Consider the following 16,250-nt stretch of genomic DNA (forward strand, 5'->3'; position numbering starts at 1 on the left):
TGCAGGGTTTGCCTACTGCATTCTAGGTGGATGGCCATACCATCTCATGCGCACCTCTCTTGCCTTCTCCGAGATTGACACAACTCCTGCTTCTGCTCTGATGTCCTCATTTCTTCTTTCTCTCAAAGATATACCCATCAGCCATCACAGCGCTATCATCTCTGTCCTCTCCAGCTGTTTCTCCTCCTTCCTCAGTGCCCATGCTTCTGCACCATACAACAGCACTGGTCTTACTACTGTTCTATAAATCTTTACTCTCACGTCAACCATTTACAGAGGCCAAAAGGAAGATTAATCGACTTCTCACGACCCCTCGCGTTCATGGTGCAGATGCTTTGTCAAACTACCACCAGTGGCATAAAACTCACTTTGGATGTGCCCACAACTCCTGCGAAAGCCTTGCCTAATGTACATGTTTGCACGCAGAAATGTTTAAAAAGTTATCAGTAAAGTCGTTCCAAGAGTTGTCAATTTTGGTGGCAAAGTTAATCCCAAGCCACGAGGGATGGCAATTCACGTGCTACAAGGCTTGAATTACCTTTTCCATAACCTGGTATCAAGGGCTTCATATCGGTAAGTTTGTGCTCGTACAAGTACTGAATAGGTAAACGTGTATCGCAACCACTTGGCTTTTCGCCTACCTCACACTCCCGTATTGTTCAGGAACGAAATTTGACTCCAGCTTCCGACACTTGGAGTTACGGACCTTTCTACATATTATGATGAAGGAAGAGTAGGAAGAGAAAAGAATGAGGAACATAAGGAGGGGATTGAACGAGAGCTGAGCCAAGGGGAAGTAAGAGGATGAGATGGGAAAATGGGAGGAAGAAACAGAGAGAAAGTAAAGAGAGGAGATGGAAAGATTAGAGGAGGAAAAGATAGAAGAGGAACAGAAGAAGGAGGAGTAAAGAGAAGTGAGAGGACAAGAGTTGGATCAAGAGGAAGAAAGAGGAGATGGTGAGTTAGGAGGAGGAAAAGGTTGAGAGGAAGGAAAAGAGATACAAAAGAAGGGAAGGAGGAAAACTGAGCAAAAGAATAAAAGAAGCATGAGCAGGAGGAATTAGCGAAAGGGGGAACCTTTAATGATATGGCTGATACCAGGAACTTAATGAGAAACAAGGAGGGAAAAAATGGATGATGACAGAAAAAAAATGCAAACAGGTTATGTACGAAAGTGGCGACACGAGAGAGAGAGAGAGAGAGAGAGAGAGAGAGAGAGAGAGCACACCCACCCATGCACTGTTTTTACACTGGCTTACTTTCACGGTGTCCTGTCGTACTATGGAAAGGCTGGGTGTCAAGTGAGACCATTTATTATTCAACACTTATGTATTGTAAAAGGAAAGACAAAAGCCAGTGACAAGGCAACAAGCAGTAAGCGGGGATGCTCGGGACTGTTTTTCCTCAGTTAGTCAAAGACGCGAGTGTTACATACAACATATCACAGAATGCATTAACTGGACTGCTTGGTGAACGCCAACAACTGGCTAGAATCTTGAGTCATCCTCCTACGGGCGCCACGTGGATCACTTGCCGTAAGGCCCCGCGGAGTGCTGCTGCTGCTGCTCCGGCGTGGGGCTCATGATGCCGTAGATCCAGTCCATGAAGTAAGGCACGTTCACATACACGCCGGGGTTGCCCTCAACGCCGCATCCAATGCCCCACGCCGTCAAGCCGTACAGCTCGTAGCGGTTATTGTTCGGGTTGAGGCACATGAGGGGGCCGCCGCCGTCACCGGTACACGCGTCCTGGCCAGCCTTCCCGCCGGCGCAGACGAAGGATTTGTGCAGAATAAAGAAGAGTCCCAGTCTGGTTTTCCTCAGATTGTTCTGACAAGTGTCATAAGGAACGACGGGTAGAGCTACCTTCTTAAGGATGACCTGGTACTTGCCACCGTCGAAAGCATCCTTGCCCCAGCCTGTGGCGACACACTCCGTGCCGGCGGCGTGGTTGCGGTCTGGCGGCGGGAGGCAGACCCTGTTGATGTGGTTACGGTAGGTGACAGGTCTGTCCAGCTTCAGCACGGCCATGTCATTGTGCAAGTTGGCGGAGTTAAATTTGGGGTGCACCGTGATGCTAGCGATGTCGTAGTCCTCGTACGGATATTTGGCGTCGAAGTAGTCCACCTGGTACTCCCCAAGACGCACTCTTATGTCGTTGGGTTTAAACCCGGCAACACAGTGAGCCGCGGTGAGCACCCAGAGGTTGTCCACCAGGACGGCGCCGCACTTGTACGTCTGGTTCCTGAAAAAGACGATGCCCATCCACGGGAACTCTGCAAACTTGCTCTGCTTGTCAAGGAGGTGCGTGTTCTTTATACGCGTAGCAATATCAGCACTGCCTACACCACACTCGAGATCTGCGAGGGGAGGCTCAGGTATGGCGATGTTGGCACAGCAAATACCGGGGTTGGAGTAGCCGGTGCCACTCAGTAAACACGAATGGGGAATGACGTTGGTCTGTGAGTTGCCCTGACACAGAGGCTCTGGCAGACACACGGAGTCCTTGGGACAAGAGTCCAATGGCTCCAAAACTTTCTTCGTGCAGCAAACACCCACCAGCTCGACGTTAATTGCACAGCCCTGCAACAAAACAACCTTATTATCATTTGTCCTATAAATGTGCAGTACAATAACGAAAGGAAAGCACCATTCATTGTCAATCATGCACTCTTGAAGTCTCTCAGATATAAAAGACTATGGAAGCAGTGTTGCTCTTATACATCTAACACGAGGCAGGCGAGTCTCATACCGGGTGGTTACTAAGAGTGCTGGGGGTCTCGACGCACTGGTGGGGGAGGTTACAGCTGTACTCGGCGGAGCATTGCTGGACCACCTCGACACAACATTCACCCACGACGCCGCTTCCCTTGGTGACGTAACAAGTCTGCCAAACACGAGACATTTAGGCACAAGGAAAAATTGAAACTTAATCTTTCTTCCCACCGTGACGAATTAACCCGTCTCGGCCGCTGATAAAAAGTTAAAATGGTTAGCAAGATCTCAATTTCACTTCAAAAACTCACTGTAGAATCAAGCTTCATCTTACCTCCGTGTAACCTTGGGGTGCCGAGAGGGAGTCTGCCTTGCAGAACCCGGTGGTTTTGCAGATGGCGCCTGTTTGGGAGCACTTCAGGACGGGCGGGTGAACATCAATTATGGGAGGCTTCTTGCAGCAAATACCGTCCCCTCCTCCAGCCAGGTCACACCTCTGGAGGGAGCAAAAAATGAAAACTAATTGTCTTTCCTAGTCACTGCTCTCGGCGCCTGCTACAAGGAACACTGGATCACCTAATAATATCTTCAGCATCAGAAATTCCTCGTCATGCAGACACACAGAGTGAGGGATCCAGTAAACACTAACGTCATAGATTCGGGGGTCGAAGATGCCTGCGCCGTCGGTGTTGACGGTGCCCTGCTCGGTGCACTGCTGGTAGGTCACACACACGTGGCTACGGCTGCACTGTTGCACCTTCGGGGGACTGCAGCACACGCCGCCGTCCACGCCTGTCGCCGGGTCCACGTAGCAGCCCTGCGCGCCAGCAACACAATTAGTAGCTGCGAGCTATGCCCGGCATGAGCTGACCAAAAGCTTCCTCTCAAATGTTGACTGTGCGTCGAAAATCAGAAACTAGTCCGTTAAGACCTATTGCATCTCAATCAATTTCAATTCTTTTCCCTTGCCCCTGGTTAGTTGTTCTCCTAAAGATTGGTGTTAATTTGGAAAGCTTTCTAAAAATAATTCAATTAAACGTGTAAAGGTCGAAAGCAAATTATCCTTTTCCCGTTCAGTGAAAATGTTAGTAGACAACAAAATTACCATTTCCCAGCAGAAGGGCCATCGTCCTGCAGTGAATAAGTAATGACTGAAGATTAGGATAAATATTACCATGCTCTGGTTTCCCCAAGAAAAGTTTGTAATAACGACGCGTAAGCCTCTGCTCGGAGCTAGTTGGAAGACCTGTCTACACAAGCCTTAAGTAAGCTGGTGACGGAACAATCAGCTGACAACACAGGGGAGCTTAACCAGCAAGGCGTGCCCGTCCCCTTACTCACCACAGCTGCGGTATCGTAGGTGCCGACGTTCGTGTCACACTCTGCAGGGAGGCGACAGGTCTCGTGGGCGGCGGGGCAGGTGACCAGAGGCAGCGGCTCGGGACGTTTGCAACACACAGCATGCACGTCCGGGTACTCGGGGTTGATACACTGTAAAAAGAGAAAAATTGCCAGGTATGGTCATTAAGAGATGTTCTGTACAATGTACCTAATACAAGAATGGTCTCTGAGTAATCTGAGCATAATTTGAAAATGCTCTAAGAGTTAGTTTGCCATTCTTGCTCACTCCAATATGTTCTCTAAACAGAATCTATACCAAGCTCAGTGCCAAAGAAAAAAGCCTCAGTGTGAGTATTCAGAACAAACTGGGACACCAGAAGGTTCAGAATGATTAAGCAGAGAGTAATTTGGGAAAATGTACCAAGAGAACTGTCAAGATGTACTTACAGTGTGCCCAATATCATATATAAGAAAGTTCAGTAACTGAAGCATAACTTTGCGACACGAGGAAAGTCAAAGAGCAGCACTTTTGGACGAGATGAAGTCCATAATGAGTGACCAATGAATAACTTTTCTGTAGGTCACGACGAGGCTCACAATAAGAATAATCGAAGCCTATAATGTGAGACACTTTAAAGTCACCTTGGGGGGACTGATGCGCTGGTCTATGAGGCCGACGCCGGAGGTGTTGATTTCGCCATTGTAGCATTGCTCCTGCGGGACGCAGAGGTGGTGGAGGGGACACACTGCGCCGATAGGCTCGGGCTTCTTGTCAGGGTCGACGCAACACAACCTCCCGATGCCACCCTCACATGGGCGGGCGTCAGTGTACTGGAAGAAGGAGAGTTTAAGTAGTGTAAAAGAGTAAGAACAGTAACCAGATTTATGTGCCGAGAATGAACGTGTTGCTATATACTGTGGTCGCAATGAACACAGCTTTGGGAATGCCACGTTATGCGTTTGATAGTTTCCCGGAACAAACGAGCATGTCTCAGTGTTAGAAAGTTGTCTCTAGCATCCAGAGATATGCATGGTAATAAGTGTTGTGATGCTGTGTGTAAGTCAGTTGACTGTAGGGAAGAAAGAAACTTTTAGGTTTATAGGATCGTCTGTGTGTAGGTCTTCTAATGTCAAGATGATTAGGATACAGGGGACTTGAGGTTTGTGCGTCTCTCAATTCAGTGTCGAAAATTTGCCCATAGAACATAAGAGCATAAGGAGTCTGCAAGAGGCCGGTTGGCCTATACAAGGCAGCTCCTGTACTCTCAACCCCACCTTACCTCACTATCCATGACTTTATATATTCTCTTCTTGAATGTATCTATGGTATTGGCACCCACAACATGGCTGCCAAGCCTGTTCCATTCATCTACCACTCTATTCGTAAACCAATTCTTGCTTCTGTCTTTGCTGAATCTGAATTTGTCTAACTTAAAACCATTGCTACTTCTCCTACCTGGTTCTTTTACTACCAAAACCTTATTATTATTATTAAAGCCCTTCATCCATTTATAGACTCCTTTCAGGTCTCCTCGCAACCTTCGCCTTTCTAGCGAGTGTAGATTTAAATGCTTCAGTTTATCTTCATAAGACAAGTTTCTCACCCCCTGAATCATTTTTGTCATCCTCCTCTTTATAGATTCTAACATCTTGATATCCATTCTATAGTAAGGGGACCAGAACTGAACTGCATAATCGAGATGAGGTCTAACTAGTGCTAAGTAAAGTTTTAGGATGACTTCAGCGCTCCTATTGCTTACGCTCCTAGAGATGAAACCCAGTACTCTGTTTGCCTGATTTTTAGCCTGAATGCATTGAGCCCTAGGACGGAGGTCAGCGCTCATTAGGACTCCTAGGTCTCTCTCACACCCAGACCTGCTTAGAAGAGTGTCAATTAAGGAGTAATTGTGTGAGGAGTTATTCCTACCTACACTCAGAATGCTACACTTCCCGACATTAAATTCCATTTGCCACTTCCCTGCCCAATCATCTAGTCTGTCAAGCTCATCCTGGAGAACGGTAGCGTCCCTGTCTGATTGGATTATTCTCCCGATCTTGGTATCATCTGCGAACTTACTGACATCACTGCTAATTCCTGTGTCCAAGTCATTGATGTAGATAATAAAAAAGCAGCGGACCCAGCACTGACCCCTGTACGACTCCACTCGTAACACTGCCCCATTCAGATTTTTTACCTTTTATTTGCACTCTCTGCTTCTTACCACTAAGTCACACCCTCATCCATTTCAAAACTTTCCCATCTACGCCGTGAGCCTGTAATTTTAGTAATAGCCGGTGATGAGGGGCTTTTTCGAACGCTTTACTGAAATCTAGATATAATATGTTAGTTTTCATCTCGGTCAACCGCCTCGATTACTTTAGTGTAGAGGGACAACAAGTTAGTAAGGCAAGACCTACACTTCGTGAGCCCATGCTGTGAATCATGAATTAAATTATGCTTCTCTAGATGGTCCCGAATGCTCCCGGCTATAATTGACTCCAACATCTTCCCTACAACTGATGTTAAGCTAATTGGGCGATAATTTGAGGTGGCTGACTTGTCTCCCTTTTTGAAAATCAGCGTCACATTAGCTACTTTCCATTGATTGGGCACATACCCAGGATTTACCGACATCTTAAAGATATCGGTAAGTGGGCCACTGAGGACCTCCTTACATTCTTTAAGAACCCGTGGGAATACTTCGTCTGGGCCCGGCGATTTTTTTTTTGCAACCTACCAATCTCATCCTGGACAACTTGCCTAGTGATGATCATATCCCTCAACTTGTCGTTCTCTTCGCCCTCATATACCTGAACTCTCTCCGGAATGGTTGTTAGATTTTCCTGCTTGAAAACTGAGACGAAATAGTCATTCAACATTTGATTCATATCTTCTCCATTCTCAATGGGCTCACCTGTGTTTGTTTCCAACGGTCCAATTCTATCCCTTGTTTTCATTCTGCACAATTTGAAGAAGCCCTTGGGAACGCTCTTGGCCTAGTTAGCTACACTTATGTTATAATTTTTCTTTGCTAGGCGGGTGTTCCTCTTCACCGACCTGGCTAGTTCAACATACCTACCCCTGAAGTGGGTTTCTCCGTTCTTTATTTTCCTATAAATTCCTTTCTTCAAGCCAGTCTCATGCTTGAGTCTGCGGGTCATCCATTTAGGGTCGTTATTTTCCTTCCTACGTGCTTGGTAAGGGATATGCTGTCTCTGACCCTCTGCTATTACGCTAACTAAATTACTGTAGGTCATTTGACTCATTTCTACATGGTTCCCCTGTCCTTCCGGTTCCTGCCCTGAGATCCGTCTCTCATCTAGCCCCAAGGTTCCCCAATTTACCTCCTCAAGGTGTTTTCTGAGCCCCTCATAATCGGCTCTTCTTAAGTCTGGCACCAACACAGGGTTGAGTTCGTGGGTCACCGCCCAGGCTAATTTAAACCTAATTTCCTTGTGATCACTGCCACCCAATTCTCCCCCAACATCAAGCTCACTGATCATATTCTCATTGTTAGTTAAGACCAAGTCTAAAATGTTGTTACCTCTGGTAGGCTCAGTTACTGTCTGCTTGAGAAAATCAACTTATATTACTTTCAGAAAATCCTCAGATTTTAGATCACCCACCACGCCTTCCCAGTCTATATTCCTATAGTTAATATCCCCCATTATGCAGACATTTTTGCCCCTGCTCGCCCTGCCAACCTCTTGTAGTAATGTAGTAGTAATGTCCTGCCTGTTAAGGTTGAGTGGCCTGTAAAGAACCCCTAGAGTTACTCTGTCTTTCCCTTTGTAGACGTCCACTAAAACTGACTCTGAGTCGTCATTAGTTTGAACAGAATTGTTAGGAGAACATTTACGAGTGTCTGTAACATAAACTGCCACTCCTCCTCACTTTCTTCCATTTCTATCTTTGTGAAACATCTGATGACCACTTATTTCCAATTCCGACAAGAAGTTTTCTTTCCAGTATCCACTCATGTTTCCGTGATTGCAATAATGTCGAATTTCTCTACACATGCTTTCCCCCTCAGTAGATCTATCTTATTCCTGAGACTCCTACTGTTGGTGTAATAAGCCGTTAGACCATCCTTTCTTACATCTTTTCGATTAATCCTGAGCTCCTTAGTCCCATTCTTCGATGCATAGCCACTGATGTTAGGCCCTCCCCCCTCGCCTACCCTAAAAAATCCTACAGGGTGCTAAGTGATCGTTCGAGGGAGTCTGCGAGAACCTTAACCCCCTGGAGTGACAAGTGCACACCATCCTTGGGTTGGGTTGTGGGTCGAGGCAAGTCCAGGACACTCACGTTGCTGGGGATGGGTACAGGCGTGCGTGGGTTGATGAGGCCGATGCCGCCCGTGTTGACAACGCCCTTGTAGCACTGCTGCCAGTAGATGCACACCTCATTCTGGCGGGAGAATCAAAACGGGAATAAAATCGATTACACGGACTGTAGCTATACACACACTAAAATACGCAAATATCAAACTCGCTACGAAAACATCTTCCACGATGAATCATACTTCGGTTTCATGTGGCAAGAAAGGAGGATGGAACAAGAGCTCGGCGCCTCAAGACACTCACTTGTTTACAGGTAAAGAGCTGCGGCTTGACCGGGTCAGTCTGCTGCTGTTGGCCCGAGTACTGCGCCCACGCCCCCCCCGCCAGCACCAGCACAGCCACGAGCAGCCCGCTGGTCCTCATCTGCAAACAAACATGCTTGGTGAGCGGCGCGGAGAGCTGTGTGGCGGGAGGCAGATCACAGCCTTTTTTATTATGGATGCAGTCACTCCATCCCCCTCCAGTCGGCAATGATGAATGAGGCACAAACTCAAGTACACACACACACACACACAAACACACACACACACATACACACGGCCCGGTAGCTCAGTGGATAGAACACGGCCCGGTAGCTCAGTGGATAGAGCGTCTGCCTCACAACCAGAAGGACTGGGGATCGATTCCCGGCCGGATGAGGATAAGTTGGGTTTATCTTCTTTCACGTGTAGCCCCTGTTCACCTAGCAGTGAAAAGGTACGCGACGTAAGGCAAGGAGTTGTGACCTCGTTGTCGCGGTGTGTTATGTGTGAGTGGTCTCAGTCCTACCCAAAGATCGGTACTTCGAGCTCTGTGCTCTTCCGTAGGGGAACGGCTGTCTGTCTCGAGAGAGACCCGCAGCAGACCAAGAAGTGAATTACACACACACACACACACACACACACACACACAGTGACAGACATAATACAGGAGAGGGACGGATGGGTTGATTGCGTTTTCTTGGATCTGAAGAAGGCGTTCGACAAAATTCCACATAAAAAGACTACTATGGAAGCTGGAGAATAAAGGAGGATTGAAAGGGAAAATGATGAACTGGATGGAAAGTTACTTAAGGGGAAGAGAGATGGGAACAGTGGTAAAGGACATGAAATCGGAATGGAGAATTGTAGAGAGTGAAGTGCCTCAGGGATCGGTACTGGCACCATTACTTTTCCTAGTATATGAAACCGATATGTCAGACGGAGTAAACAGTTATATGAGCCTGTTTGCAGACGATGCAAAACTGCAAAGACATAATTATAAGAAACAGTAAAGACTGAAATTCTGCAAGATGACCTGAACAAGATTTGGGAATGGAGTATGAAATGGGAGATGAAATTCAATGTGAAGAAATGTCATGTAATGGAAATGGGGAAGAGTGAAGGGAGACCAAAATGGACATATAGAATGGGAGATGGAGAAATATTAAAGAAAGTTCAAGAAGAGAGAGATCTGGGAGTGACAATACAAGATAATCAACAGCCTGAGAGTCATGTTAATAGGATATTCGGTGATACGTATAGAATGGTGAGAAATATAGGATTAGCATTCCACTACATGGATAAGGATATGATGAAAAGTTAATAACCACTATGATTAGACCAAAATTGGAATATGCGGAGGCGGTGTGGTCTCCCCATAAGAAGAAACACATAAAAAAAAACTAGAAAGAATACTAAGAATGGCAACAAAAATGGTTCCAGAACTGGAGGGATTGACATATGAAGAAAGGTTAAAGGAAATGGACCTACCAATTTATAAATTATTGAGTAAAATGGAAGAAGTAGACAAAGTAAAAATTTATGTATACAGTGAAGAAGTAGACAATGAGGAGTTGCTACTAAGAGAGGGAATAAACACCAGGAACACCATAGGACTCGGTAAAATATTGAGGAAGATAAGATGTTTGAGAGACATAAAGAAATATAGCTTCCCGCAAAGAAATATAGATGTTTGGAACAGACTACTATGCATTTCAGCGGCAGACAAACGGTGTTTTTTGCAGATATCTCCTAAACTAATCGTTGGATGAGTATGATATTTCAGCACACTACCTTGAACATCCGTTCGTAATTTTTGGTTAACATACCATATTGCTATATGTGTTATGTGAGGAGTTTACTGAGTGATATTACGCCTAATCCAGTCATCATATCAAAGGTGTTACACAGAATCGGACGAGTGTGGGTACTCGTCTAACCTCCACCACCACCACCCTGAAGAACCCCAGACCACTCCTTCTCTACCCCAGTATCACATGACCCTCTTCCCCCCTACTCACACCATCAGCCTTCCACCTGTGATTTTTTTTCCCTATTGTAATTACATACGTATAGGTATAATAGTTACATACGTCAGTATGTACATACATATCATACATTAATAATATTATCTAATACAATTGCTGGTATATGTGGACATGAAAACCAGACTGGGTCAAACGACCGTTAAAGCAATAGCTAATTCCGCTGGTAATCTCTCTCTCTCTATCTCTCTCACTGACTGTTACGAATTATAAACATATGTATAGATTAATAAAATATATGCAGTTTATAATTTTTTGAATATACAACAAACAAGTCAACAAAATAATATTATATATAAACTGGACCACTTTTTATGATCAATAGGCAGACAGTACGCAATAAGAGTATCAACTTTTCCTAACAGTAGAAGGTCCAAGTCACAGGTAATTCCAGCACATCATGTTCACGTGGTTGACCATAACGACTGCAAACAAGGCTCTCATATACTACACGTAAACGTGCTGTTGTACAGTAATTATCAACGTGAACCACTTCTTGCCTTCATGAAATTGTACCATACTCTTAGGAAATAATCATATCTATACATACACACTTACAGAACATTATAATGTATAAATACAGTAGTGGGAGAAGTAGGGAGGCACAGGAGTGAGGGAGGCGAGAAGCAAGGAAGAGAGGAGGGATAAAGAGGCGGGGGACTTGAGACGGAGGGGGAGACGTAGTAGTGGTTAGGAATGGTTTGGTGGGTGGGGGGCACACTTTCATTCGAATGCGTGAACATGACTCGTCGGCTTTGTGTTATTTTTCACGAGTAAACTCCTCACATAACATATATAGCAATGTGGTATGTTAACCAAAAATTACGAACGGATGTTCAAGGTAGTGTGTTGAAATATCATACTCATCCAACGATTCGTTTAGGAGATATCTGCAAAAAACACCGTTTGTCCACCGCTGAAATGCATAGTAAGTGAGGATGTAGTATCTTCGAAGAGAGTGCAAAACTTTAAGGAAAAGTTGGACAAATACAGATACGGAGACGGGACCACACTACCGTAAGCCCAGGCCCTGTAAAACTACGACTAGGTAAATACACACACACACACACACACACACACACACAGGTAGACAAGCAAACACACAAGGCAAATTAGGGCCATAAAACAGGTTAGTAGTTCTCCTGTGAAGCTGAAAATCTATATAAGCCTTGTGAGCGCCGACAATAACGCACAGGATCACAACATTAGGTCGGTAGTACCAGACGCTTCCGCCTCTCACACCAACTATTCCCAAAGACCGAAAAGGAGATGAATCGGCTTGTCATGAGGGCTCTTTAGGTTTACGGTACAGAGCAAGGCTCAAACTACCACCAGGATCAAAGAACTAATCAAAGAAACTCCCATAACTACGAAAGCCTTGTCAGATGTGTGCGTGATCGCCAAAATGTTTACAAATATGACACCTTGATTCCTACCGCTCAGTAAAACGCGGTAACAAGCCCAACAGGAGCACTGCCCACCTTCCAGACGGCCGCTGCGATGAAAACTACTGCTGCTGGGGACAGAGAGCAGCTTTTATTGGTGCTTGAACCATGCATTCCCCCCTCCTGCTGCTTCCCCAACCTTCCTCTTCCCCTCTCCACGCTCCGGACCTCCCCACGCCTCCCCCACAAACCCCAATGCTTCCCCCAGTGGCGGGCCTTCGCTCAAGGCTAAACACCGTCCTGAAGCGTGTTTTTTCCGAGCCTCGTTGCCATCACGCTGTCTATTGTTGGTAGTTTTGGTGCTGCTGTATGTGAAGCAAAGGGTCCATGTGTTCAGAATGTCCCTACCTGCGATTGTTTATTGTTCTGATCCTTTTAAATGACACCTGATGACTCTTCGATCGGTTTGTCTGGTAGTTGTCCTGTCCTCCCTCTATTACTCCCTGTCTCTCTTTCTCCCCGGCCGTTTTTCATCTCTACTCCCTTGTTGTTTCTTTCATCACATCTCACACTCAAAGCGGTAATCCTATTTTGAGGGTTTCATAAAGTAGAGAGGAAGATACATACATACATAAAGGTAGTGTGTGTGTGTGTGTGTGTGTGTGTGTGTGTGTGTGTGTGTGTGTGTGTGTGTTGTTAAGCTTCCCCCTCTCTCACCTGGCCCTTCCTCACCTGTGGGAAGCCCGTTGTGACTCACGCACTCCCTCCCTCACTCCCTCGTATCGCTCCTCCTCTCGCGTCGTATTCATGTAGAGTAGCGGTGAAGGTAATCTCAACTCCTCGTTTTGTTAATTTCAACGTCGACTTCAGCGATATCTTTCTTGAGCGTCTTTTGTCCCTTTTTGGCGTCCCTTACATTGTTTTTGTCGGTCGTTTTTGTTTTGGCATGAATATCAACCTTTTTGTCGTCTATCAGAGTTTTTATCAGCTTCCGTCTGCGGTTCATAACTCTGTTGTTAAAAGAGATTCACAGGAAGATTAGCGTTCCGTGAGTCCCTTAGTACGAAGCAGCGATCTGATGCATCCATTTTTCTCTTTTTTTCTCTCTCTCGTTGTGTTTGCCGCTTTACATCGTGTTCGTTTCCTCTCTGATGTGTTATAACCTCGCCTTTTATTTGTGTCCATGATGCAACCCGTCAGAGACGGTGTTTGAAGGGCAAATGCTTCGAATTTCATGAGTGTGTAAAGTTTAACGATTCATATGATACTTTTACTGAACAGTATTTATACAGTGATCACACACCAGATGGAAACTTGATATATATATATTTTTTTTTCTTTTTACGTCGCTGCCTGTTGCGCCGGTAGGGATCTTCCTGGTGGGGCCTGATTGTCGGCCCAAGGCTTCTTCCAGGTGGGGCCTGATGGTCGGCCCAGCCCGTTCTGGCGCAGGCGAGTGTTTATAGTGGCGCCATCTTGCATTGGCTCATGCTGCCCCCCGGAACTCGTTCTTGATTCGCTTGGACGGCTTCCTCTAGAGTCCGGGTTGATGGGTGGTCTTCAGGACAGCATGTGGGTAGTTTTAAGCCACTCGGCGGTGACTGAAAAATCCGAGTGGTAGCGTGGGGATTCGAACCCGCGTCGTCCATCACGCGGTGAATGTGGGTCCAGTACGCTACCACTTCGGCCACCGCCTACCCTGTGTGTGTGTGTGTGTGTGTGTGTGTAGGGTCAGTGAACAACCTCCATTTCACACAACCTCTGAACCTCTGGCACCTCGTTACCCATAGGCAGGTCAGCACACCCTTCACCTCCCCTACCCTTGCAGCCGGCAGTTCCTCACCTCCCTGCACGACCCTTACCCATCACCTCTTCGCACCCTTTCCTTCGCCCTTTCCCTTCACCCGTCCCACCCTTTGTCTCACCCCTCCCACATCTCACCCTCCCACACTGCACGCGGTTTGCTGGGAGGGTAGAGGGTAGCGGGATGCCTAGCCGGTCAGAGGCAAGAACAAACACGTGTTATCTAGTACGAGTGGCCATACCGGACGCGGGTAGCGGGTTCCCTCCAAACTTACCCGCTACCCTCCCAGCTAAGTGAACCCACATGTCGGTTAAAATCGCTTAGTGGCTTGCGGGACGCCAGGCGATCCGCAGCTACACCAGCTCAGACATGAATAGTGAAGAAATGGTAAGTGCTATATTTCTTTTTTTTTTTTACTTATTTTTGAGGTTTTATTCAGCAGTACTGTTACATTGCACTAACAGGTTTGTTTACTTTCTTTAATAAATTTGATGTAAAGTATGCTATGTATACGTGGTTGTGATTTACTTCGAACATTTCCTTGCCTCAGTGTTATGACCAGTCACTGTTCGGCCCTAAGTGATTTTCTGAAGTTTGTTATCATTTTGGTCAGCCGCACTTCAGTTTATTCAGCAAACACTCGGATGTTCCAGGAGTCATCCGTAGATACTCCCAAAACTTATCGTCGTACATGCGAGCTTGACAGTACACATTGCTGAATTCACCACGACTTTCTTGCTGCTTGTTAAAGTCGTGAATCCTGCAAGATCTGCCGACATCCAGGTCATCTAATTTCAGAGACAGTCTCACTTAGAAGCAATTTTCTTGAAAATTTTGACGATGAGCACCGAGTGGGCGTGACCAAAACCGAAACAATGACTGACTTCCCGCGCGATTTTCCCTCTTCCGATGTGGACACGGCATCGCTTGCCTCTACCCGCTAGGCATCCCGCTACCCTCTACCCTCCCAGCAAGTCTCGTGCAGTGTGGCCTTACCTAAATCTAATAAGTACATTCACCTCTCTCTCTCTCTCTCTCTCTCTTTAAAAAAAAAAAGTACCTGTCGAAGCGATATTTTAAGTTCTAGCACTAATCAATTTTGCAGGAAGCTTGATAACTATAATTCTTCTTTAAATTTATTACTCTATGAACTTCTATGGTCATCCAGGGTGGATCAATGGAACCCCTCCACTCTCTTACATTTCACGGCACCCATGTCTTTGTTTTCCCTCTAAGAGTTACTAAAATCGGTATTCTCTGACGACTTTCACGCCTCTCACGTCAACTATTTCCAGAGGCAGAAAAGAAGATTAATCGACTTCTCATGACTCCTTATGTTCATGGTGCATATACTTTGTCAAACTACCACCAGGGGCTTAAAACTACCACATTCCCACAACTCCTACGAAAGCCTTGCCCAATGTACATGTTTCGACGTAGATATGTTTAAGAGTATGGCGCAAGTTATCTGTAAAGACGTTCCGAGAGTTGTCGATTTTAGTGGCAAAGCTAATCCCTACCCACGAGGGATGGCAATTCACGTGCTACTAGGCTTGAATTAGCTTTTGCATAATTTGGTATCAAGGGCATCATATCGGTAAATTTGTGCTCAGTACGAGTACTGAAACGGTAAACGTGTATCGCAACTACTTGGCTTCTCGCCTACCTCACACTCCCGTATTATTCAGGAACGAAATTTGACTTCAGCTTCCGACACTTGGAGTTACGGACCTTTCTATATATGATGAAGGAAGAGTAGGAGGAGAAACGAAGGCGGAACATAGGGAGGAGATGGGACAAGAGCTGAACCAAAAGGAAGTAATAGGAGGATATGGAAAGATAGGAGGAGGAAACAGTGAGAAAGTAAAATGAGGAGATGGAAAGATTTGGAGGAGGAAAAGGTAGAAGAGGAACAGAAGGAGGAGGAGTAAAGGGAAGGGAGAGGACAAGAGCTGGATCAGGAAGAAGAAAGAGGAAGAGATGGTGAGTTAGGAGGAGGGAAAGATTGAGAGGAAGGAAAAGAGGTTCAAAAGAAGGAGGGGGAGAAAGAGACGGAAAACTGAGCAAAAGAATAAAAGAAGCATGAGGAGGAGGAATCAGCGAAAGGAGGAACCTTTAATGATATGGCTGATACCAGGAACTTATTGAGAAACCAGGAGGGAAAAAATGGATGATGACAAAAAAAAAATGCAAACAGGTTATGTACGAAAGTGGCGAGAGAGAGAGAGAGAGAGAGAGAGAGAGAGAGAGAGAGAGAGAGAGAGAGAGAGAGAGAGAGAGAGAGAGAGAGAGAGAGAGAGAGAGAGAGAGAGAGAGAGAGAGAGAGAGAGAGAGAACACAACGATGCAAAGTCTTTACACTGGCTTACTTTCACGGTG

General features: G+C 45.9%; 1 protein-coding gene across 3 annotated transcripts; it reads right to left on the reverse strand.

The window, feature by feature from the left end:
- Positions 1-1,297: 1,297 nt before the first annotated feature.
- LOC127000242 (uncharacterized) lies at positions 1,298-12,257 on the reverse strand. 3 transcript variants are annotated; one of them, XM_050863691.1, is made up of 9 exons: positions 12,165-12,257; positions 8,643-8,762; positions 8,365-8,466; positions 4,698-4,886; positions 4,056-4,205; positions 3,364-3,531; positions 3,049-3,210; positions 2,752-2,886; positions 1,298-2,582 (listed from the first exon to the last, which is right to left on the reverse strand). In XM_050863691.1, exons 1-9 carry the CDS (start codon positions 12,240-12,242, stop codon positions 1,527-1,529), a joined length of 2,160 nt encoding a protein of 719 aa, XP_050719648.1. In that variant the 5' UTR covers positions 12,243-12,257; the 3' UTR covers positions 1,298-1,526. The 3 variants fall into 3 exon arrangements, with proteins under 3 accessions (XP_050719648.1, XP_050719649.1, XP_050719650.1); XM_050863692.1 differs by having other exon boundaries at positions 12,120-12,213; XM_050863693.1 differs by lacking the exon at positions 12,165-12,257 and adding an exon at positions 12,108-12,129.
- Positions 12,258-16,250: the final 3,993 nt, after the last annotated feature.

The sequence above is a fragment of the Eriocheir sinensis genome, chromosome 18 (genome assembly GCF_024679095.1).
Source record: "Eriocheir sinensis breed Jianghai 21 chromosome 18, ASM2467909v1, whole genome shotgun sequence".
In the NCBI taxonomy this organism is placed as follows: domain Eukaryota; kingdom Metazoa; phylum Arthropoda; class Malacostraca; order Decapoda; family Varunidae; genus Eriocheir; species Eriocheir sinensis.